The 26,075-nt window shown below is 44.4% G+C and overlaps 1 protein-coding gene across 7 annotated transcripts in view; it reads left to right on the top strand.

The window, feature by feature from the left end:
* The window catches only part of MAGI2 (membrane associated guanylate kinase, WW and PDZ domain containing 2), a 1,359,941-nt gene extending 1,338,042 nt beyond the window's left edge, over positions 1-21,899 (top strand). For 5 of the 7 annotated variants that reach the window (XM_059170944.1, XM_059170942.1, XM_059170943.1 and 2 more), the window contains one exon: positions 18,905-21,899. In XM_059170944.1, the coding sequence (XP_059026927.1) occupies positions 18,905-19,575 (671 nt within the window). In that variant the 3' untranslated portion in view covers positions 19,576-21,899. The remainder of the gene's footprint in view (positions 1-18,904) is intronic. The other 2 variants (XM_059170946.1, XM_059170945.1) reach the window with 1 other exon arrangement.
* The last annotated feature ends 4,176 nt before the right edge of the window (positions 21,900-26,075 follow it).

Here is a 26,075-nt window from a genome sequence, read left to right as displayed (position 1 = left end):
CTAAAGAATCATGGGAGAAAGCCATGAGTCCCGTACTTTGCTTTCTCCTCCACTGGAATTCTGCTGCTCTCCTTGGTAGGTGAACTTTGTCTTGGCTGGATTTCTTGTTGATCTTCTGGGGGAGGGGCCTGTTGTAGTGATTCTCAAGTGTCTTCGCCCGAGGTGGAATTGCACTGCTCTTACCAGGGGCTGGGCTAACTAATCTGCTTGGGTTCGCTTTTGGGAGCTTTTGTCCCCTGAACGCTTTCCATAGAGTTCCGGAGGACGGGAATGGAAATGGCGGCCTCCCAGTCTTCAGCCTGGAGGAGCCGAGAGCTTGGGGCCCCACTCCTCAGTGCACCCTCAGAGAAAGAGCCCAATCATTCCTGTCTCCCTGGCCTCTGGCTGCACTCCGAGCTCACCCAGCTTGCGACTGGTTCAAGGTAACCCTGAACTGAGAGCTCACTCCTCAGCTCTGTCTCTGTAGCCAGTTTCCCTGGTCTAATACCTGCGAGCTCTGTGACACTCAGACACCCCCGATCCTTCTGTGACCCTGCAGGACCTAGGGCCACGCTGGCCCCATGTGGGCTTCACCCCAGTTTAGCCTCTGGAGCTGTCCCTCAGCAGAACAGACTTTTTAAAGTCCTGATTTTGTGCTCCGTTGCTCCGCCTCTTGCCGGGAGCCGCCCCCCCCCCCCCCCGCGGTCTATCTTCCATTCACTTTGAATTCACTTCTCTGCCAGTCCTACCTTTCAGAAAGTGGTCGATTTTCTGTTTGTAAAATTGCTGTTCTTCTCTCCAATCTCCTATTGGATTTGTAGGTGTTTGCAATGGTTTGATAAGCTATCTAGCTGATCTCCTGCTACCTGCTGTAGTCTCAGCTTTCTATTTCTCCACCATCTTGACTCCCCCTCCCCCGTCATTAGTTTTTGATGTAGTGTCCCATGATTCATTGTTTGCATGTAACACCCAGTGCTCCATGCAATCCGTGCCCTCCTTAATACCCATCACCAGGCTCACACATCCCCCCACCACCCTTCCCTGTAAAACAGTTTGTTTCTTGAAGTCCACAGTCTCTCATGGTTCGTCTCCCACTCTGGTCCCCCCCCCCCATTTTTCCCTTCCTTCTGCTATTGTCATCCATGCTATTCCTTATGTTCCACAAATATGTGAAACTGTATGGTAATTGACTTTCTCTGCTTGACTTATTTCATTCAGCATAATCTCCTCCAGTCTCATTCATGTTGATGCAGAAGTTGGGTATTCATCCTTTCTGATGGCTGAGTATTATTCCATGGATATATGGACCATGTCTTCTTTATCCATTCATCGATTGAAGGACATTTTGACTCTTTACACAGTTTAGCTATTGTGGACATTGTTGCTATGAACATTGGGGTGCATATAGCCCTTTTCACTATATCTGTATCTTTGGGATATATACCCAGTTGTGTGATTGCTAGGTCAGAAACTTTTTGAGGAACCTCCGTACTGTTTTTTGAGTAGTTGTACCAACTTGTATTCCCACCAACAGTGTAAGAGGGTTCCCCTTTCTCCACATACTCTCCAACATTTGTTGTTTCTTGTCTTGTTAATTTTTGCCACACTAACTGGTGTAAGGTGGTATCTCAATGCGGTTTTGGTTTTAATTTCCCTGATGGTTAATGGTGATGAACACTTTTTCATGTGTCTGTTAGCCATTTATATGTCTTCTTTGGAGAACTGTCTGTTTATGTCATCTGCCCATTTTGACTTATTTGTTTTTTGGGTGTTGAGTTTGAGAAGTTCTTAATATATCTTGGATATCAACCCTTTACCTGTTAAAAAATTACTTTACACATTTCTAAGATCCATGAAGGCATAATTTGTCTATTACCTACTTAGAAAATCAAGCACAGGAACAACCAGTTCTTTCAGTTTTGGTATCCGCAAAAGTGAGCTGGAAACCCGTCATTGGAGGTGAACCCTGTATTGTAAGTGGGACATCTGTTTGAAACTTCTCGCGTGGTCGTGTACTACACACTGCAGCTGTTGGAATGTAGGAAGGTGCCTGTGGAGGAGTATGAGGCTGGTGTGGCACAAGGGTATTCATAGTCATGTGCAGGCTGGGAAGACCTACGCCGAGATTCTAGGTATTGCCCTTGCCGCTTCCCTGTATTTTGTGATCAGAAATCAGTAAGTTTTTATTTTATTTTTTTTATTTATTTAACAGAGAGAGAGATCACAAGCAGGCAGAGAGGCAGGCAGAGGGGGAGGGGAAAGTAGGCTCCCCGCTGAGCAGAGAGCCTGATATGGGGCTCGATCCCAGGACCCTGAGAGCACAACCCAAGTAGAAGGCAGAGGCTTAACTCATTGATCCACCCAGGTGCCCCAGTAAGTTTTTGTCAAAGAGAAAAAGGATAGCTAGAGCTGCTGGCTCTTGGGTCCTAACATAAAGAGAGAGATGGATGAGAGGACAGTGTTTCGAGAAATAAAACTGGATACAGGAAAAAAAACAATTGACAGAATATGATTACAACAACATTGGATGACTCCAGACACAAGAGCTTTGCTTCCACTAATTCATTTTCTTTTTAAAGAACCAGAATTACTCTTCACTCTAGGAAACAAACAGAGTTGCTGGAGGGGATGTGTGTGTGTGTGTGTGTGTGTGTGTGTGTGTGTGTGTGGCAAGGAGATGGGTGATGGGTATTGAAGGCACATGATGTGATGAGCAACTGATGATTATTGAACTCTAGACCTGAAACTAATGATGTACTATGTGTTGGCTAGTTGAATTTCAATTAAAAAAAAAAAAAAAAAAGAGGAAGAAAGAGCCAGAATTGTTAACAAGGGACTTTGTTCCCCAGGGGCACTTTAATGGGGGACCTAGGGGCACGTCGCTTGTGGGGCCTCAGTCCAGAGGCTGGTTAATCTGATGCCTAGTCTTGCCCATGAATGGCTTATAGAAGTGGATGAAGGGAGTGTGAACAGGATCTTATCTGGGTACCACAGAGGCAATCTGCGGCTGGAGAGCAGGGGAATCCTCCAAGTGGCTCATTTCCATTTCTTCTGTCTTTGGCAAGAGGTTGTTATTACCAGTTTCGATCATTCCTCCATGAAATAGGTGACTCATGATTGAAGATTCCCATCCATATTTCTGTTGTCACTTCAGACAGGGCTGTACTTGTGTGATGAAGTGCACGATTCTAGAAAAGCTTTAAGATTAAAGATGCTTTCTAAAGATTAGTGTAAAACCTGTTCGATTCAGATTCTGCTAGCTCTCTGAACTCAGAATTCATTATCGGTTTCTCTGGGCCAAGACTTAAGGCCATGTTTAGAGACGCAGGGAGGTTACTAAGCAAACTAGTGGTGGGAACGGTATTTGCAAAGGTGTAACCACTGTAAAAAGCCTTTTTCACACCAGGCTTAAAAACGTTTATCGGCACTGTTATTTTTTTCACATCTTAACAACTGAGGTATAATTTACATACAGTAAAATTCACCCTTTTCAGTGTATAGTTCTCCCCGTTCTGAAAAATCTGTAACTATATAACCACTACCATAATCAAGATACAGAACAATTCCATAATCTCCCCAAATTTCTCATTCTCCATGTGGTCAAGCCTTTTCCCACCCCAGCCCATGGAAACCACTGATCTGCCCCTTTACTTGTGTCTATTTGAGAATGTCGCGTAAAGGGGATCCTGCAGAACGTAATGTCTTTGACCTGACTTCTTTCACTCAGCATGAGCTGGCTGAGATACCCCCATGCTGTTGGGTGGGTAACTAGCTTGTTCTGTTCCATGGCTGAGCACCGTCCTTCCTGCCACGGCGTGTTCATCTGTTCACCAGCTGAGGGACATTTGGTGGTTTCCAGTTTCTAGTGAGTCAGAATAAAGCCACTATAGAAACCCACATATAGGTTTTTGTGTCAACATCAGTCTTTCCCTCGTGTAGATAATTTTGGAGTGGGATGGTGGAGTTGTAGTCACTAAATGTTTCACTTTTTAAGAAACTGCCAAACTGTTTTCCCAATAGGTGTTCCATGTCTCATTTCCAAAAACAAATGAGAGTTTCAGTGGCTCTGCGTCCTGACCCTTTATTTTCAGGTTGTTGTTTTGGTTTGGTTTGGTTTTTACTTCAGCCATATTGGTAGATATGTAGCAGTATGTCATTATAGTTTTATTTTTATTTTTTTAAAGATTTTGTTTATTTGTCAGGGAGAGAAAGAGTGCACACACAGGGACAGTGGCAGGCAGAGGGAGAAGCAGGCTTCCCTCGGAGCAGGGGGCCTGATGCGGGGCTCCATCCCAAGGCCCCAGGACCATGTCCTGAGCTGAAGGCAGACGCTTAACCGACTGAGCCAGCCAGGTGTCCTTCGTTGTAGTTTTAATTTGCATTTTGTTATTAGTGATGTTGAGCCTCTTTTTCTGGGCACATATGCTATTCAGGTATCATCTCTGGTACCCTCTTTTGCCCATTTTAAAAATTGGATATAAACATTCACAGAGATTATTTCATTTGATCACAACCCTGGGAGGGAAGCAGGGCAGATATCCCTCCCCAAGTCTGTATTCCATTTCCCTGAGCAGTTGAGGCTAGAATGGTGAAGTGACCTGCCCAAGTTCATGCCGAGTGCTGGGACTGGAGTTTGACACCCATTCCCCTGCTAGCTGCGGGCTGCTCTTCCTGCAGACAGATAGGGCCCCTGTCTCCTCAGCCGGACTGTCCTGTCAGTTGTGGCTTCGGGTGACTACGCCAGCCCAGGCAAAGTTACGGCAAGGTAACATCTGTGCTCGCCAGCTGTGCCATAGACATTTCCATCCCTTTCCTCCTGCAAAACTTCCCTGTGCTTTGTCTCCCTTCCCTGGAGTCTAACCCCCGGCTACTAATACATAGGGGGAAAAATTTTATTAAACAAACCTTCCTGACTTTCTTCTTTTCCCTCCTCTGAATGGGGATTTTTGCATTTTACCAGGGGCTTTTAGAGGTACCTCTTCTGTGTGTAGTAGTTTTTAAATTGTTCTGTTAGGGCTTCAGGATTCCTGAGAGATGGCCTAAAGACCAGGGCAGGTGGGTGGGCAGATGGATGGAACAGGTGATGGGGATTAAGGAGGGCAGAAGAGACCAGAGCAGGTGGGAGCGAGCTGAATGGCGAGAGGCTTTGACTCTACCCCACCTAACCAGTCTTTCGTTTTTGTTCTACAAATCGGGCTTTCATTTAATATTTTATTTGAAAAGAAGAATGTGTTTCTTTCCAAACCATGCTTAAATAACTAAACCAGTGTATTTCTCATATATCCTAAAATGCAGATATTTTACTCCTTGGGACTTACCCCTGAGCATCCACCGTATTCCCAGGTCAATCTGGGTCATCAAGATTTTACCTCGTTGAAAAATGGAGCTGAGATTCATAATCGTACTCCCTGACACACCTCTGAGGGTTATACTAAGATAACAACCCCCTTTGGTCCCCGAGGCATAAATGATGTGGTTTTAGAATAAAAGTGAGGTTCAGAGCCAACGAATTCTTAAGAATTCTCAAGACATCTCTGGTACTAAAAGGTGATTTTATTAAAGCGCAGGGCACAGCACCCGTGGGCAGGAAGAGCTGCTGCCCCGTGACCCCGAGGAGCTGGGGCGGTGAGGACAAAGGGGGTATTCAGAAGGGCTGACATATGGGAAAGAAGACTCTCGGGGTACTGGAGGCCTAGTTATGGTTAAGCCGAGCTGTGTATTGTTTGTTTGTTTCTCTACTGCGGGACCAACATGAAGACAGTTGGGAGTCTTCCAGAAGTTAGGCGATTATAAATCACTAGGATGTCTGTAAACTGAGGAGGACTACTGTCCTGCAGGACTGTGATCTCTATTAGGTAACCGTTAGGGCCGCCAGGAGTGCCTGAGGAATGTCACACATGTCACCAGGAAGGGGGGTGTAGGGTGCCAGCTTCTGCCTTGTCCTTAGCTAGCCTTTTGCTCCCTTATCATTTGCTCCCTGAACAATTTTGATCCTTAAATCTTTAAGGCTGTTTAAGGTGGAAGGTCTCATCTTTTGTAACTTCTTCCTGATGAACAGGGGCATGGAGCTATCCCTACTGCCTGTGGGTCAACATGGGTCAGTTGGGGAGTGTGTAGGGGAGTTACAAAAGATGGAGGCAGACAGAGGCAGCCGAATCCCATGTTGACAGGACGGAAGTGTTTCCGTGAGTGGTCAGGATCATCTGTCGACGTGAAGTCATTGTAGCTGCGCAGTCTCAGCACCAAGTAGAGAGACACTGAAGAGGGCAACACATTAAGATTCATAAGGCTACTGTACCCCTAGGGCAAATAATACATTATATGTCAATAAAAATAATTTTAAAAAAAAGATTAGTAAGGCTATAAGAATGAGAAGTCCAACAAAGAGATCTTTAATCATTAACCATAATCCTCCTTTAAACCAGGAACTTAACCAATCACTGAGAGAGAAAGAAGGATTTTGTAGAGCCCTAATTTGGGCATTTGTATCTTTTATTACTCATGGGACATTTTCGTGATAATCTGGGATGTACACACAACATTCTGTTTTGATAACTGCATATGTGCCGCCCTGTGCTGCTGTTAGAGGACATCTAAGGCCATTCTATTTTGTAGGACCACCTTGAACATCTGTGCAATTTCAATATTAAGGAAGGAGATGCTGTCTAGTGAATCACTGAGTGCCTTCATGATGTATTTTTTTAAGGGCTTCTACATGCCAGATGACATTCTCTATCTCTACCGATGGAACATAAATGGATGTTAAGTGATCATACCATTTAAAAACAGATCGTGTCCATCTTTGCTTTTAACTGGGGAGATTAGATGGAGTAGTGATGGTTTTAGAAATGTGTTTGTGAATCTGGGCAAAACCTAAGGTGCAATGACCTGTCCACCATGGAGGAAGCCAGTACCATAGGTTTGCTCTGCACATCCAGTGGGTTTTCCATTTGGAGCTGGCCATCTGATGCCAGGCCACCTTACCCAATCAGTAGCAAACCAGTCAGTAGCCCAGAGTACCATTATTTGGGAACATGTTTAAACCAACTGTCATTTGTATTTTCAAGAGGGGCATTTTAAATCTGGTCATCTAGAATAAGCAAGATCAGTAACCTCTGAACAGTTATGCTCTATAGAGAACTCGGTGGTCAGGTCCAGGCATAAGGGTAACTAGGTTTAAAGTCTAACAGGTTTCAAGTATTATTTCAAGCATATCTGTAAGTGTAGCCTGGGATTTAGTAAGTCGGCATCCATCATCTACTGGTGGCCTTTGGTTTCTAAGACACTCTGGACCTGATGTGAAGCCCTTAAAGTCAGGGACTGTCCCATAGTGAGCTTTGAGGCTCCTTTTACCAGGAGGGCTGTTGTACGCTTAGCTAAAGCCTTTACCTATAATTGTATCTCAATAGAAGTGGCTTTTAGGGTAAATATGACAAAAAAAAAAAAATACCATTAAGAAGACCTCTTTGTTTGAGGTAAAGCATTAATATATTCATTACAAAGGATCACTGGCAAGTGGGAGAAAACTTGTCTCAGGAGATAAGGGCATCCCCAACTGCATCACCCAATCCAATTATAAAGAAAGTGGGGCTATCCATTATTTTCATAAGTGTATAGTTAACCCCATGCAGTGGGGTATGTTCTGGCTTTAAAGAGATGACATCATCATCCCAGCCACACAGAACTGGTCCAGGTGCTACCTGAGCCATACAATTGTTGAGGAATTAATCCCATTTTCCAGTTGTTTAAATAATTATGTGCCCATGGGGTTCTGTTATTATCCCTACAGAATAACAAGCAAGAAGATTGTCTATATATGAGTTACTGTGGTAATGTCTCTTTAGTTTATCTCAAGTTGTCTAGCTTAGGTAAACAACAAACATTTAAAGACAATCAGATCTAGAATTTAACATCCACAAAGGGGTGTTACTGAAACAATTCTTAAATTAACTCTCTAAAACAATTCTCTAAAATAATTCTCATTTCCAGAGGTAACCAAATCAGGGCTAACTTATTTGAAAACAAGTTCAGTTTTAACAAACTTGGCCTAATTATTTACATAAGCTCAGCAAGAACAGTGAGTGATTATACAGATCTTTTAGAATATGCTTTGTGGGAACTTCTTATAAGGAATCTCTAGGTGGAACTTTTAGTAGCTTCTCCAGGCCAGAAGCCCAGCCAAGTACTTGCCATCAGACATGCCTGCAATACCTGTAGATTTGGGCTTCCTGAGGTCCCCAGAGTATCCTGAGGTTCCCGCACCTTCCAGGAAGTAACATTCTTTACTCACGTGGTGAGGCTGCTGAGAACTCTGGAAGCAAGGTGTCAGACCAACAGTTCCAAGGGGCTTTATGGCTCCAGGTTTCATAAAGTTAACCTCATTATTTAAAGCTGTTTGGTCATATCTGAGTCTGTGCATGTCTCTCAAATAAGACATTCCAGTCAAAGCCTTGGTAAAATAACCAATGTTTTCAATGGTGTCCTGTTACAAGAACAGATTCTTACTGAACTTATGTAAATGACTAGGACTTCCATGGAAGAAAGAATACTTACCAAGACCTTTTGAATTTCAGAGGGTTCAGGTAGAGAAAAAAAATTGAATGCTTTTACTTGTTTACAAATGAATATTTTTACATTTCTGTAAGTCACAGATATCTTAAGAAAAAGTTTCCTTAATCTGGAAGAGCAAACATTAGAGGACCAGCAATATTTCCAACAAGAGTCACAACACTATAATCTTTTCATTCATTCAGTCCCACGTTACTAATTCTGGTTTAGTTTGAATGCAGCTTTAGTTAGTTCTGGAAATTCTTACCCATTTCAGTTTTAGGATTTTCAACATATTGAATACCTGTATTTGTCCTAAAAGTCCTTTATATGAATCTTCTTGAAGATGAAACTCATTTTACAAGGGAATTACAACAATTATAAATGACAAAAACTCAGAATGGACATAGTTAAAGAGCTGAGGAGGTAAGAGTTTACAATATAGCTGGCGAGGAAATCAGGTTATTTCTGTGACACACAACACTTCAGTAACTAAAATATCAAGTGACAAACTCATTCATTAGCCTTCTACAACTTTTCTTTGCATTCAAGTTTTGTCCCAAGCCCTTTCTCTCCAAACAACCCATCTCATTTAGGACAAAACTACCTCCTTTTACCTTCAACAAAAATGCATTCCCATCAGTCATTTAGAATTTTGCACTCATTAAAAGCCTTAATCTCCAGTGCAGACTAAGGAGTAACCAATCATAAACTGTTACACCAGAATTCTTTAGATGGCAAATCTGTGAATCATTTAAGCACAAGGCATGTTTATCAACAGATTTAAATATCCTTAGTTTCTTTGCAATAAGAGGTCAGAAGCACAAACCTATGTCCAGTAATTAATGACTTAGCACTTTATCCTATGTGGAAAAGACCTAGATGTCCCGTGAATTTAATTCCATTTATCATCCAAGCAAAACGTTAAAGTTTCAGGTTACCAGTGTCTTTGAAAGCTATCTTAACAATGACCTATGAAAACTTTGAGACAATAAAACATTTTAGCTATCTTTTTGCTAACAAAGGTAACATGAGTTTGACCTTCAGAATTCCTTGATAGAATAAATGTTTCACATTTAGTGCTGGTAACTTTAAAGACATGTCTATCATAATTAAACCAGAAAACTTAACTTAGTTCAAATACTGACTTGTGTTCCACCTGGGCCCACCACATTTTCAGTTTTTACCTGAGACACTGGTGGGGAAATCCGGAGTGGGAGGTGTTAGGTCCAGGGGGTGCTCTTCTTGCTCCTTGACAGTGAAGACAGAAGGAGCGGCAGTGCAGGAGGCACTGTGGATGGTATGCAGGCCACACCCAAGGTGGTACAGAAACAGGAGAAGGGGGAAACAGAAGAGACAAAGTTCTGCTGGAAGGCAGAGAAAGGGTTCCCGGTTTTAGAGCTCATCAGCTCCAACAGAGGAGCAGACACTGTGTTTTCCTGCCAACAAGGGCGGAGGGGTCAGGCAGTCCACATTGAGCCAAACAGGGAATTTCCCCCAAAACAAAGGGAGTTTCAGCAGCTTCTTGGGACTATTCTTTAAAGTCCCCATCCTGAGGGCGACTAACCCCAGTTGGTTCCAGTTATAATCATTAACCCAGGAAATGAGTGACAGGAAGCCCCCACATCTATTAGGAGGAACAGTGAGAGATAAAGTCAGAATTCCCTTTGCTAGGGATGGCCTGTGTATCCTCCAGCAACCTGGGTTTACCAGGAGGAGGCCTATGTAGATAATTATCATCCAGTGCATCAGGAGGGGGTTACTAGCCAGACATATTCAGGAAACGCATTCTGCAAGAGGCCCTTAGGTCAGGGTCCTGGTGTAGAGCAGTGAAGGCCTAGGTATGAGCAATGCATGTATCCTAGGTCCACTTGCCCTGTTTCCTGCAGAGGAGACCTAACTGACAGATCCCACTGAGGCCATGCAGTGCTACAGCAGCTCAGTTGCAATCCGAATTGTTTCCAGTGGGTTAAAAGGCACTGCAAGGTAGTAGTCCTTGGGAACCAAAGAAGCCTACTGAAGCCATGCTTCCAGAAAAGTAAAGAAAGTCCATTTCCAAATCACCCCGACTTCCCTGTGCCTCCATGCAGGATATCAGAATTCCTGTGTGTCAAAAGCAGCAGGAGGCATCCCTCAAAACATTGCTATTGATCACAGTCCCGCCTTCCCGTGAAGGCATTCCTGCCCTAAAAGGGCCGTAGGAGGGGTGCCAGCGTCCCTCCCCTTCCCTATTGCATACTAGGCTGCCGATGGGTATCTGGTGAATGGACTAAGATACTGTGCCGTCCTATACTCTAGAAGTTGTGTTATTGCCCTGACATTTTTAACCCATGGAAAATAGTAGAAAAGTTTTGTAAGGGGAAATTAACCCAATTTTGTAGCTCTAAGTGCTTAGTAGAGGACACTGACAAGAAACAGTAAAGACTAAAATCCATCATGGTCTAAACAACATTCCAACACACATGGCCCTTTACAGCCAATTTCCCTAGGAAACATTGCCCAGGTTTTAATTCAACCAGGTACCGATTTCAGCCGGCTCCCAGTGAAGGTCCCACCGCCAGAAGTGGCTAGACCAGGGATATGGAAGGATCACATTAGATCAATCAGGAGGAAACCTCACACGGCAATCTTAAGATTGACAGCTGTCCTGATGACTTAGGTGGCTGTCCCATGCCCAAGACAGACAGCTTTGTAAAAGAACAGGAATAAAGAGAGGGCATCAAATTTCTGGGTCTTATTACCATTCCGGCCAGGGTACTAACTTCCAGCCAAAAGGCAGACTTTTCTCCTCACCATGGAGTAGCCCTGGGCTAGAGGATTAAGCCGGAGCAATCGAAATGAAAGTGTTCAGTAAGACGGCACTCCTTGAAGGGCCCCCAGAATGAGAGTACAGGAAGAGGAGAGAAAGTACTCACCAATTTTGCACCGAAGCTCAGTGTCTAGATGTAAAGACTCAGAGCCCCCACATTTGGGCACCAAATGCTGACGTTTTAGAAAAAGGTGAGGTCCAGAGCCGACGACCAAGTAAGAATTCTTAAGATGTCTCTGGTGCAAAAACGTGATTTTATTAAAGCACGGGGACAGGAGGCGTGGGCAGAAAGACCTGCTGCCCCATGACCCCGAGGACTGGCTAATCGATTATATACTCAGGAGCTGGGGTGGTGAGGACAAAGGGGGTGTTCAGAAGGGCTGACATATGGGAAAGAAGACTCTCGGGGTACTGGAGGCCTGGTTATGGTCAAGCCAAGCTGTGTTTTGTCTTTTCTCTACTGAGGGACCAACATGAAGACAGTTGGGAGTCTTCGAGAAGTTAGGCGATTGTAAATCACTAGGACGTCTGTAAACTGAGGGAGACTCCTGTCCTGCAGGACTGTGATCTCTATTAGGTAACCTTTAGGGCAGCCAGGAGTGCCTGAGGAATGTCACACATGTCACCGGGGAGGGGGGTGTAGGGTGCCAGCTTCTGCCTTGTCCTTAGCTAGCCATTCACTCCCTCATCATACAGAGAGGTTGGCTCAATTCTTCAGGCCTTGATCATTTCCTTCTGTTTACTCCAGGGCACTGACTAAAGAATGTATTTTTCTACATGGGTCGTGATGTGGAAAAAAGTTGAAAAGCACCTAAATAGAGTAGTGGTTTGGGACTGGGCTCTGGAGTTATGCAGTCAGTCGTCCTCACATATCAGCTGAGTCTCACATATCAGTCGTCTCACATATCAGCTGAGTGGTCCTGACACATTGCCTAATGTATCTAAGCCTCAGTTTCTCCATCTGTGAAGTGGGGATAACAGCACCAGATGCCTCAGAGCTGCTGAGATTTAAAGGATCACGTATAAGACTCAGCTGGCACAGTTCCTGTGAAGGCTGAAGCCCTCCGTAAATGGTAGCCCCATCAGCAATAGGTCCATTAGCCCTGAGATTTGCCCCTTCAGCACCAGAGGTCAAGTTTGCCACAGGTTTACTCCTGTACCTTGGATCACTCTCGAAACAAGTATAAATATGAAGCATAGATAAGCATATACGGTCACAATTTTTAAAGGTATTGATGTTTGTAAACCTCGTTTACATCTCTGTGGTAACAAAGGTGATACAAATACATGTTTGAATGCTATTAACAATGCCTCCAGATAGGAAACAATGCTTGAGCAAGAGCAAAAAGCAAAGGAAAATCATTAATTTGTTCAAAAGTTTTTTAAAGGCACATTTTTCTTTGTTATTTTGTTACAAAAAGCAGTCACTTTAGTGATGCTTCAGCAGATCCAACGAACCATTCATTAGGGCTTGGGCCCATCCTTAAAAGATTTTTCTTTTGAACACCTAATGACTTCACATTATTGTCCTTTGATCTACTCTAGTCATTTTTTGTATTTTTCTGTAATATTCTAAATTAGATGAGAATATAATTCAGTATAATCACATCAGTATTCTCCAACCCAGCCAACTGTAGGTTGCAACAAGAAAGGTTTTTATGAGAAGGAAGAACACTTACCACTTCCATGAATCTCTTTGCAGAATAATTTCACTCATTTGAGCAGTAAAAGTAGGTCTTGAACTGACTCAATGTTTCCAATATCTAGTAGGAGTATTTCCAGATCGGTCTGGGTCAAAGTGTGATACTGTGAGGGACATTTTAAAAATACACAGCCTTATCCCTGCCCTTAGGAAATCTAATTTTCTTATCCTTCGATTCCGCTCATGTTTCCAGCATGTTCACAAATCAACACCCTCACCGTGGTGACTGCCCTTCTGTGTCCAAGGTTCAGACACAAATGGCAGTCAGAGCCTCCACTTAGAATAACGATGGATCGGCCTCTGACAGAATCGCTTTTGATGGAGGATTCTATGATACTAACCCAGAAGCAAAGATGAGCCCGGTTGGCTCAGTCAATCATCTGCCTTCGGCTCAGGTCATGATCCCAGGGCCCTGGACTCCCTGCTCAGTGGGGAGTCTGCTTCTCCTTCTCCCTCTGCCTCCCCCCACAGCTTGTGCTCTTTCTCTCTCACTCACTCTCACTCTGTCTCTCTCAAATAAATTAAAAAAAAAAAAAAAATAGAGGCTAGCAAATTAGTCCAGTGACAGTGTTTGAGCTGAGTTTGTAGAACATCACCCAACTGAAAAAGTCATTCAACAACCCTGATCCACCCCGACCAGCTACAGAGCCTGGAACAAGTTACTTAACCTCTTTGTGTCTCAGTTTCCTCATCTGTAAAATGTACAATTTACAGAAATTTACTGTAAAATGTACAATGCACAATGTACAATTGGGTCAATACATTAGAAAAGTGACTGGCATCTAGTAAGCCCCTCACTGGATGTTAGCTGTTGCCATTATTCACCATACAATACTGGTAATACTACTGTTACCTCCCTGGCCGCGCTTATCCAGAAGGCAGCCTTTAGGCTCTGTGTCCCAGCCCTGTACTAGGAGGAGGAGAGAAGTGCAGAGCCTTGGGGGACCCGTCAGCCCAGAGCTGAAAGCCCCAGGGCTGTTAGGTGAGGTGTGGGGTGGGAGACAGACCCTCCTTCCCCTGCAGCAGTCCCTGGCTTCCTTCTAACCCGTCTCCCTAGCCCTTCAGCACAAGATAAAGCGAACTCTTCCTTGATTCCAGTTATATTTTCCTCTGCACAATTTCTTGCTGGAGATAAGCGCCACCTAGAAAAACCAATAATGCAGATACTCACTTACTACAGTAAGTAGTCTATTCCTAGTGGGTCACCTCTCTGGTTACTGTCGCTTGAGTTATATTCCATAAGGAAACAAGCTATTGAAACACCAGTAGATGAAGATTTTTGGTTTGTTTTTTAATCTCAGGCATAGCGAGATTACATAGACGACTACATTTTATTTTTCAATATTGCCGAGTTCCTACAAGATAATTCAAGAGATCATACATCTTTCAACTCAAATATAATAGTATATATGTGTATATGATTTCTGTACAGATATACTATTAATATCTATTATGTATTAATCAGCCCATTTTCTAGGGCAGATCCATATTGGCTAGAAACAACAAGAAGGGGAAGAAACCTGGTCTTAACTTAGGACAGGGACCTGCTTCTCCCCCCAGCAGTGTGTGAGATATTTAGGATCTTGCCTGTGGTTCATCCAAACATTCACCGGCACAGTGACTAATGAGTCCCCAGACATGAAGCTCCTTTAAGTAAAGTCATTACATCATCATGGCTGAGAAGATTAACAAGGGAAAGAACATCTGTGAAAAGTCAGGGGAACTTAACTGCCTGTTTTCCGTCCAGAGCTTCTCTCTCTCTCTCTCTCTCTCTCTTTCTCCACCCCAGGGGCCACTGATAAAAGCCAAGACCTCTTCCCAGTGCCCTTTCTGTTGCTCGGGCCCTCCCTCTGCACTCCTGCCCCCAGTGTATTTATTTCCTCTCGCACTAGCATTTCCCCCACCTTCTTCCCTCTGGAAACTGATAGAAATCATAGATACAAACCTATTTTTGCTGATTATTCTCTAAATGAAGATCTTCTCTGAAGTGTTCGCTCAAGTAGGCATTTGGTTTCAAGTCTTCCGTCTCTGTCTGTGGAACAGATTGGTCTGTTCATCAGTATTCCCAGAGCACTTATTACTGTGTCAAACACTCTGCTGGGCAGGAATTCCCACTATGCTAAACAAGACCACTGTGGCCACTGCCCTCATGAAGCTTTCCATCTAGTAGCTGAAGCCGAGACCAACTGAATAAGCGGGCAGATATGTAATTGTCAATTATAAGTACTATGAGGAGATAAAATCAAGATGCTCCTGAGGACAGCAGAATATCTACCTTGGATTGGGGGCGATATTTAAGAGACCTAAAGAATAACAAAAGAACCCACCGTATGAAGAGCTGGGCAGAGAACCTTCTGGGCTAAAGAGTCAGCAGTGACCTCCCAGAGTAGAGAATGCGCTCAGTGCATTCAGGAACTTAACAGAGACCATGGTGGGTGGAGAACAGAAAATAAATAGAGATAAATAGAGAGGAAGCTCCGGAGGCTGGCAGGGGCCAGTTCATGCCAGTTTTCGTGGATTTTAATCTAATAGCAGTAAGAATCCCCTGTAAGTTTCAAGCGAAGGAATGGCATGATCTAATTTGTGTCGCCAAGAGGTTGTTGTGGGTTTTGTGTGGAGAATCGTTAGAGGTAGGCAAGACCAGGAGTAGAGAGAAGAGTGGATTATTGGAGCTGCCCCTGTGAGAAACAGCAGCATGGCAGGCGCATCCCTTGGGTAAAGTAACCAGGTTAGCTGTCCTGAGCTCCGAGCTCAGGAGAGTTACAGTATCCTACACGTAACTTCTCCTGCCTGAACAACACTGAAATTCGTTGTTTGAATTCTCTGTCTTGAACAGTCTCACTAAGGGTCTAGTTAAGATGTTCACAGTATGGCCTTCTTTTCACTGGTTATCTTGGGCAGCCCACGCTGGTTGCGTCCGTCTAGGCCCTGCCCGGGGTCTTGACCTTGGGTGGTGAAAGGGAAGACAAACCTTAGTTGACAAAGTCCACATGTCCTTGAAGCTAAGACTAGTTAAGACTTGCGGGCAGATCGCATCTGTGAGGGAGAGAAAGGAATCGAGAATGACTCCAGGTGATGGTTTCGGCGCTCACCAGGATGGGGAAATAAGGAAATAGTGCAGAAAAATGAAAACTGTTAAATCACTTACGTGAATGTCCATCCTTTAAATCCTGTTACTTTAGGATCCAGCTCATTGTAACTTTTGACTTAGTACTCTCAGTTGGTCCTGGCTGGGACATTTTAGCTTTCAGTTTGTCCCACTAAGAACTGAATGATCTATAAACAAATACTTGAGAAATCGTTTTACAGTAAGAGTATACTAGATCTTTGTATTTTGACTGATTTCACCTCCTTGTTTACTGTCACGAGTAAGATGTGCGGAAATAGATGCTAACCATTCTGTTCCGTGATGATGGGGTCTGCTTCCTGCTGGGCCGCAGCGCCCACGGAGCATGTCCATTTCACACGCTTTGATCCTATTTGCAAGGCATCCCAACAGGAAAATTTTCTCAGTAAGTAAGAGAGTAAAGAAACCCAGTGTTTTACTCTTGGCTGACCCATTTTGTAATCTTGGTCAAATTACTTAACCTCTCTCTGCTTCAGTTCCTCCTTCAGGAAATGGTGTGAATAATATCAACCTCTCCGTATCTCACAGTAATTCAAGGCCAGCTAATTGACTCGGCCACCCGTGATGGAATTGGCAGAGGTGGGCGGGGGAGGGGGGGATGTTGGGAACAGATACTAAAATGTGACATAGCATTACCATGGTCTGAGTTAGAGACTACCATAGCACAGCTACCCTCTAGTGAGGCCTTTTGAAGACCGCTGTTAACTCTTTCAGGCAACATCTTCCTACATGAAGGAGTCGCCACGGTCTATCATTTGCTATAACAGTTTGATTTTCAAATTCTAGCCCAGTCAGAAGCAGAACATACTCCAACTTTCAACAAAAACCTTTGCATTTAAGGATTTTTGATAGCCTTGAAGTAGCCAAGGCTACCTGGCGTAGAGCAAAACCACACCTGGGAATCACAGCAGATGGGAACGGCCGATTGACTGCCCTTACTCAAAACCTCACCTACAAGTATGCTAGTTAGTGGGGGCAGCTGGTGGGACTCAGAAGAGAAATCTGACTCAACTATTTGTAAAAAATCGTTATAATCCTCCCATTGGCAAGTGCGTTTCCCTTTGAAAGTGCATGTCTTATCTCTACAAGGTAAACATTTCATCCTCACCTTATAAAAGGAGAAAATGAGGCTCAGAGAGATCAAGTAGTTGATCCAAAATCACATCTTGGTAAATGCCAGAGGCAGGATTGGATTCCAGGTCTTCTAATGCTTTTCCAGGACTTTTTACTCACTATGTGAACATGATAATAGATATATCTCTGAAAAGAAGGAAGAGAAGAACACTGAGCCCTAAATACTCCCTTCAAATATCACATCAAAGGAGGAACTTTTTATAATTGATTTGCTATTGTACAGGTGACCCAGAATTTTTGGAACTATCAACCCCACTGCCTTCTTCCTCTCCTTATCGCTTTATAAATCAGCATCAAAAGTACTAAATAAGAATCCTCAAATTTTAAACATTCACGGACTGAGTCTGAATAAGGGCCTTTAATTGTGTCATATAAAGTTACAGTGGCAGGAACTGATTCACAGGCACTAAGGCTGGTGTGTGGGGCTGAGTCTCTCAGCTGGTGAGGAGCCTCTCCTGCCACCCAGCATTCAGACATCAGTGTGGTTTCTTTGTTCCTACTCATGAGCATATGCTCTGTGAAGAGAACTGACACTCTAGAAAGCTATTTCAAAATTTGAGGATTTCCAAAGGTCTTGGGACATATTTCTTACAGATTATCAAGGGATGACTGTATTGGGTTTTCCTGCTTTAATTTTGATTTAGTAGCTAGAAGCTCAAGGGTCACATTAGTGTTTATAGTAGTCACTAACTCATCTCAGATTCCTAACACGTCTGTCCTCCTACTTGGCTTCTGACCAGCTTTTTTAAAAAAAATTCTCATTTTTATCATTCTCTTTTGTGTTTTGTTGTACATTGTCTCAGACCCTTTCTCAAAGTAGGGAGATTGGAAACCCCAAATAAATGTTGAAATTAGGCTTCCTAAAAAGAATCATTTATCTTAGTCTGGCCCTGCTATCCTGTCAGAACTACCGAAAAGAATTAAGGACAATGATTTCCAAAACACAAGAGTAAATGTTTTTTGATGACTTTATCCAAATTCTGAGACTGTCTGGTGGTGATTATGCTTTGAGTGACATCTAATGGTTGAAAGTCACTGTCCCAAACTTCTTCCAGAGGACTCAGACCAGTGTTTCTCAAAGCTCAGTTCTTGGACCACCTTCAGACTCAGCAGGGTGCCTGGTAAAAATGCGGGGGAATTCCTGCCCCCCCCCTCCCCCGCCGAGCTCCTGAAATCTCTGCAAGCCGCCCCCAGGGAAACTGTATTTTTCACAACCAGCCCCGGGTGATTCCGACATGGAGTTTGAGAACCACTGATTCAAGTGCTGCCAAGCTAGATACCCACACCGGGCTGTCAGATCTGAAGACACCCCAGAGAGTTAGTAAGGGCCAAGGCGAACGGATAGATTAGGCCCCGCCTTAGCAATGCTCATCCTGATTCATCAACGAGGGAAGGAGGTGGGGGGGTGGGACACAGAACCGCCGCCCCCGGGGTGGGGCGCGGCGGGCTGCCCCGTGGGCAGTGAGGGTGGGAGTGGCGATGGCTCGGGACCCTGAAAGCAGTCGCCCCTGGCCGCCTGCTCTCGTCCCTACGGTAGCGAGGGGTCGCGGGAGCGTGCAAGGGCTGCGCGGCGCGGCTCCTAATGCCTGTGCTTCCTGTCCCACAGACGAACCCAACTCCTGGAGTTCTCCCGCTGCCGCCTCCCCAGGTCTGCCGGAAGTAGGCGTCTCCCTCGAGGACGTCCTCTCTCCATTCTCTCCATCACATCCAGCCCCACCCTCCGACCCTTCCCACCAGATAGGCCCAGACCCAACTTGGGATATCAAAAGGGAACACGACGTTAGGAAACCAAAGGAGCTTTCAACCGGCGGCCAGAAGAAGCAGCGCCTCGGGGAGCAGAGGGAGCGCTCGGCGAGCCCGCACAGGGCCGCTCGGCCGAGGCTCGAGGACGCGCCCGGCGGCCAGGGGCGGGAGGCCGGCAGGTCCTCCTCGGAGGCCAGGGCGCCCGGGCCCGCGGCGGCGGACGCGGCGGACGCGGCGCGGGCCGGCGGGAAGGAGGGGCCCCGCACCTCGGCGGGCCCCGAGCTCGGCCGGCGCGAAGGCCCCGGGGCTGCGCCTGCGTTCGCGGGCCCGGGCCGTGGCGGTGGCGCCGAGCGCCCGGGCGCGCGGGAGGCGGAGGGCAGGGCGGGCGCGCGCGCGGGGCCCCGGCAGGGCGCGCGGCCCCCGGGGGGCGCCCCCACGCGCAAGGCTGCCGTGGCGCCCGGGCCTTGGAAAGTGCCCGGCTCCGACAAGCTGCCGGGCGTCCTCAAGCCGGGCGCCTCCGCTGCGGGCAGATGAGCCGCGCGGCAGCAGCCCGCCGCCCCGCCTCGACACCTGCAGGCCGTTCTTCTTAGGTTCCGTCTCACGGCGTTTTAATTTATTTTCACTGTCACACGCATAGATCCATGAGGCACCAAGGCCTGGGAGCATCGATGTGAAGTCCCACGTGTCCAGCGAGCATGGGCGGCACGGCGTCCACGCGCAGACCTAAACTGATCCTAAAGCCCTCGGTTCCATTGTGGGGGCTTTGGCAGCTATGGAAGAACCAAAATAACGCGAAGAACATCACAGAGAGACGGTGCAGTGTAGCTTTAGTTTAAAAGAAAAAAAAAATTTAAAAGAAAGAGAAAAAAAATTTTTACCCCCACTGCATGAAGGATTTGGATGCTATCCAAACTCTAATATCAAGAAACTGGACAAGTTAAGAGCAATCACAAACTGGAATATCGCCTTAAAAATCAAACTGCACGGAGCAAACTGAAACTGAGACAAGATTATATCTTTTAATTGATCTAAAGAGTTGTAAATAAATTGTTCTCGACATATCTAGACAGGGGTTAAAAGGTTTCTTTGAAACATTCGGAACTGTTCGCCCATGACATGTTTCCATGGCTCACCCGTGGCATCCATCACCGGTATTAGCAGCAACGTTCCCTGCATACCGCAGGACGAGTTAGAAATCTAGTGAATTCATTGGTGTGATGCCATTTTTACTGCCATTTCTGTGATCAAATCATATTTCTGTACATTTTCAGTGGTAGAAAAAAAAGGTTTAAAAAAATTGTATCTTAGGGAACAGATTGCCATAAGTCAGAATTTTGCAGTTTAGCTCATAGATCTTAATTGGTTTTCATCTAAAATATGCATTTTATAATTGAAGGACCACAATTTGTTTAATCAAGATTGGCAAGGCTGCAGTTTCTTTATGAAGAGGCTTTCCTATTGTCTCAGGCTAGCAAAGATAGTAGCTTCTTTGACAGCAGTGTTCTATTTCACTTATTTTATTGTCTTTTTTAAAACCCCCTTTCCGGGATTTCATTTTCACTTTGATAGAGCAGAGGCAAAGTGTTTCTCCTGTATTTCTCAGATTATAATGGATCCCTAATATTCAAAAATCATACAATGGCCAATTTATTTTCATAAAAGAACATGAGCCTTTTAGCATTCTTTTCTGCTTTATCTTACCTTATTGTTTCTCCTTTTATTTTCATTTGGTTTGCTTTTTTGTCTTTGTAGTCTTTGCCGTTTTTGAATTTCTTTAGCAGCTTCTAGATGCTTCTGTTTATCTTCATTGATCTGTGGTTGATCCCCTGGCAGAATACTAAGGCTTGCCTTTCTTCCCTGCCCTTTTAATATTCCTTTGTAAAATGTTACCTTCAGTTAATTATCCATTGGTACTTATTGTAGCTACACATATTAAAAGGCAAACTGTTTCTGAGGGCAGTTTCTTTTTTTAATTTGTCCTGAATGAATGAGGCTTCATCCTTCCCAGATACTGGCCCTTACAGGAGTTCAAATGCAAATAAGCCTCACCTCCCTGAACTTGTAGTCAAATAAGTAAAACAGGAGATCAGGTCCATCACCCAAGGTCACACATAATAGCCTCCCTCCGTTGACTTTCCATCTTTGTAAATTGCAGTAACCTGAGCACTAGCCATTTAATTTCCATCAGGCATAGGAGTAGTTCAGTTGTTTGACAAGAGGAGAATATGGTCGAAAGCCTCAAGTGAAGAATCTTGCAGCCTGTAAAAGCAATTGCCAAAAATGGAATCCATTCATCATAAACAAAAGCACAAACACATGTAGCAGTTTACAGTACTTTTTGGTTTAATCTCAATTAGTCTTTCTCCCCTGGACTAGAAATCCAGTATAGTTTGCCATTAATTTATTGAATCTGGTTTTGGACAATGCTTCTGTAGTGTAGCTGCACGTCCCAGTACTGTATCCTCTGACCTTTATTTTTCATGTGTTACAAAAGGATAAAAAAGTTGAGATTACGCTTGCATAAACTCTAATTTGCACAGTTCACAGCTACTACTTGTGCAGTAATTGCTTTATGCGGCTGTAATCCATAACCTGTGAAGACAGCACATCATCTAAATCCCATTCCAAATAATATTTCTGTGTAGTGTTAGCTGTGAATTTACCTTGTACAGCTGTATCTCTATAAATATAATTCCATGTATTAATAGTCACAGAAAGACTGTAAGTGAGCAACTATTTTTATGAAACGCACCACTATGGATAAATTAACTTTTACAGAAATCTTGTTTACTGTATGATATTCTAAAACACTGTCAAATAAAATATATATCCAAAAACCTTTTCTTTTTCCAACTATATAGGCTGTGTGTTAATTTGAAGTAACGAATTACTGGGAGTTAATTTTTTCAAACTGCGGTTTTCGTGGTTTTTGTGGGGTTTTTGTTGTTGTTGTTGTTTTGGGGTGTTTTTTTTTGAGTGGAATTTTAATGCCCCCAAACAGGACTTTTTTTCAAACTTGAATCTAAAGGCAGTGGAATTATACAGGAAAAACAAACCAACAAACCAAAAACCACAAAAAACAAACATTTTTCGGGGCACCAGGGTGGCTCAGTGGGTTAGGCCTCTGCCTTCGGCTCAGGTCATGATCTCAGGATTCTGGGGTCAAGCCTCATATCGGGCTCTCTGCTTAGCGGGGAGCCTGCTTCCCCCTCTTTCTCTGTCTACCTGTGATCTCTCTCTCTCTGTCAAATAAATAAATTAATTAAATATTTTTAAAAAAAAAAAAAAACTTTTTTCTTTTCCCCAAGTAAATGGAGAGTTTTCTCAAAGACACTCTATTCGGTTCTTGCCTGTTGACTAACTACATCATTTATGAACTGGTAGTATGCTTCTGTTGCTTGCTATCCTGAGTGATGTACTGTGCCTTTTTTTCAAAAAGGATTTTGGGCATCCATCAACAATTAATCCCATCACATTTTTTTCCTTTTCTTTTTTAGATTTTATTTATTTATTTGTCAGAGAGAGTGAGCACAGGCAGACAGAGAGGCAGGCAGAGGGAGAAGCAGACTCCCTACTGAGCAAGGAGCCCGACGTGGGACTCGATCCCAGGACGCTGCGATCATGACCTGAGCCAAAGGCAGCCACTTAACCAACTGAGCCACCCAGGCCTCCCCATTTTTTTCCTTTTAATTCTGAATTTTTTTTCCTGTAAAATCCTAAGGAGTTTATGCAGAAGCCAATACTTAGTGAACAGTAGTACAGAGGTCCAATATGAATGTCTGAATATGGCCTGTGCAATGTATTACAGTACAGACACTGGGGAGAAGAGAGGTCTGTACTAGGAGGACGAGAACCCCCCCCATCAGAGAGATCACAGTCCACAGAGACAGCTTTCAATCCTAGTCCTCTTGGGACTTCCCACTGATATCAGTGGGGGGCCTAACATTCCCAAACTGACTGTTTTTACTCCACTATTAATTTTTTTTAAAAAATTAAGTATATGCCACTTTTAGAAAAGGGAAGAAGCTGACATGAAGTGTGCAATCAAGCACAAAAGCAAAGGTATTTGTAATAAATATAAATCATTCTTTATGAATGAATCAAAGAGGCCTGGGGCACGGCAAAAAAGCAGGAGACTTATAAAACAATGTGGTTAACAAGATGGGGTGTAAATATTAATGATGCACAGCTAACTACTATTTTAAAAGAAAAAAATATAAACATCATTAGGCCATCAAAGAGATTAGAATTCAGAGACCGAAGGGATTCGAACAGGGACACAGCAGAAGTACGCTGAGGCCAGTGAGGCACCCGCCTGGACAACGGCCTTACCTTGAATCAAATGGCTCCAAGGTCAGGCAGGAAATAGGAGAAAATGGAGAGAGCCAGGTGGGGACTGGGCCAACAGACAGGCATGTCCCTCCTCTAAAGCTGTCATTTTGTCAGGTCCAAGTCCACTCCAGAATAGACTTTCAGTTTCTCAAGAGAAGAAAAAAAAAATCAGCTTTTTATTTGAAATTTTGTGGTTTTTATGGTTTGACAAGCTTAATTCGTGTTTTTTTTTTAAAGATTTTATTTATTTATTTGACAGAGAAAGAATGATCACAAGTAGGCAGAGAGAGAGGCAGAGAGAAAGGAGGAAGCAGGCTCCCTGCCGAGCAGAGAGCCTGACTCGGGGCTTGATCTCAGGACCCCAAGCCGAAGGCAGTGGCCCAATCCACTGAGCCACCCAGGCACCCCTTAATTCGTGTTTTTAAGAAACACTGAGCAAGAAGACAAAACACTACGACCACAAACCACCTGCAGACCAGGTCTGGCTCACAGGCCCCCGATTTGCAGCCTCCGTCTTAGAACCACAGCCAGACTTTCAGCAGAGAACCTCTAGCTTGCTTTTATCGGGGTCTGATTCACTTTTCAAGCAGTGGATCATACAGAACCCGGAGATGGAAAAACGTGCAGCTCTTCCGTCCACACGTGCCGGAATAACTGTGTTTAGTTCACTTCATTGGGAACCAATTAAATGTGGTAAAGGGTATGGTTATGATTATTAAGGCAATGCTGTGGTGGTCGGCATTTGGGTATAAACAAGGGAGCAACGTCTCAGAATTAAGCCGTCCCCTTGCCGGCCACTGGGGGGCGTATCACCCAGACAGCTCAGTTACAGGACCTCCAGAGAAGCGTAAGCGTGTCTTACCACTTAGCGGAGAGTAACCGGCATCCACACAGGAGAGTCGGCTGGGTTTTTAAGAGTTCTAATAGTTTGATGGGATCGTTCCTTTGATGAAACTGCCTCTCAGAGAGCGATTTCACCTGGTAGAAGCTGGGAATCTTGGGAAGGCAACAAAGTGACCATTGACTTTCCTTCTTTGGGGGAAGGTCCGTTTTTGAAAAGCCTAACAAGGTGTATCCGTGTGATTTCATCCCGGGGCAAATATCTTCACACTGAGAAGCACCCGTTCCTGGGGTACAAAGAGACGTTTTAGGGCATGCACAGGCAGGGAGAACTTCGGTGAAATTCACTTTCAGAAATTCAACTTCTATTTTTATGCATTTCAAACCCAGAGACGACCAGTTCCCTATCACCACCTGCCCAGTCCAAGGTGCCTTTCCATTAGAGAAGCAAGGTGGGCTTCTCATCCATCCCGCATTTCACTCGGGTACATTACCTCGGGGTGTAAAAAAGACGATTGGAGAACGCCGCCCTCCTGCAAGAGAATAAAGAGAGAAAAGTAGAGCATCTGTAAGAAATGTTCAAGTGGGTAATGCCTACCTTCCTCCAGAAGCTCTGAGAGAGTTTCCATCTAAAACTTAGCGCCCACGTTTATTTGAATTTGAAAATAAAAATCACACTTTTTCTGAGCGAATGTGTAATGGCTATCCGTCTGGCTTGGCCACAATGAATGGCTTTGCCCATTGGGTTATGTGGCAGGTGTTTTCCACATATTAATGGGTTACCCGTCTGCAAATGCAAGGCTTAAATAGACATATTTAAAGCACGCATACAAGAGAAGATACATCCTTTGCAAGAAATTTGTGGGAAAAAAATGCAGGTGTTAATTTTAAAATGAAATGAGGTCTAGACTTTTATAAAAACTATTTCAGGGGCTACACATGCTAACAAGGTCCCTCCATAAGACAAACTGACTTAACTCGGTTTCATAAATGTTTACAAAGAGTGTGGAGTGTCTGCATCTAAAAACCATTACCAGGAACAGAACTCAGCCTGTAGTCTCCGAGTGCCTACCATCTAGTTAGGAGACCAAGACAACTTAACCCAAGACAGAGTGGGATTAGGTAGGATGTGGGAATAGTTGTCATCCGGGATATGTGGCGTTTTAGTTGGATTTGAAGGGTGGGCGGGCTTTCAAGAGGCAGATGAGGTATAAGGGCAAGAACAACATGAGCAAGGTCAGAGTTAAGGAACTTAGAGATACGTTAGAGAAACCATGAATGGCTCATTTTGACTAAAACTCTGTGTGTGTGTGTGTGTGTGTGTGTGTGTGAGGGAGGGAGGGAGAGAGAGATGGAGGGAGGGGCAAAAGGAGGAAGAAGATTAAACAGGTAGTTTCAGGTAGATAACAAATGCCATTAGGAACATTTGGGAGTTGGTAAAAGCTTCTAAGCAGAGAAAAGATAAAATCAGCCCTTGGTTGTGGGAGGAAGTCCTGGCAGTCCTGTCCAGGGTGAAGTGGAGGAGGGAGACACTGGCAGGGGCTAACATCAGGTGAGAAATAAGGAGACCTGATCCCCCAGAATGGAGGGGAGAGACAGGAGGGCTCGAAGGAGGGAGAAGCCGCAGGCCTCCCTGACTGACGGGATGCAAACTCAGGGACAATCACGGACTCCCAAGCCTGAGTGAAAAGAAGGTGAGGGGAGGACTGATCTAGAAGGGACGTTATTTTTTTGATATACAAGGGGTGAGGGGTTCACAGGTCACCCCGATGGAAATACTCATCCAGCCAATAATCGTAGATTTAAAAGATGGACATGCACCAAAGAGAATGATGTTCAGATGAGAGACTGAGCCTAAGGTC

The sequence above is a fragment of the Mustela lutreola genome, chromosome 4, assembly GCF_030435805.1.
Source record: "Mustela lutreola isolate mMusLut2 chromosome 4, mMusLut2.pri, whole genome shotgun sequence".
Classification (NCBI taxonomy): Eukaryota; Metazoa; Chordata; class Mammalia; order Carnivora; family Mustelidae; genus Mustela; species Mustela lutreola.
The sequence above is the reverse complement of the archived record's forward strand: the minus strand, read 5'-3'. Positions and strand labels throughout refer to the sequence as shown.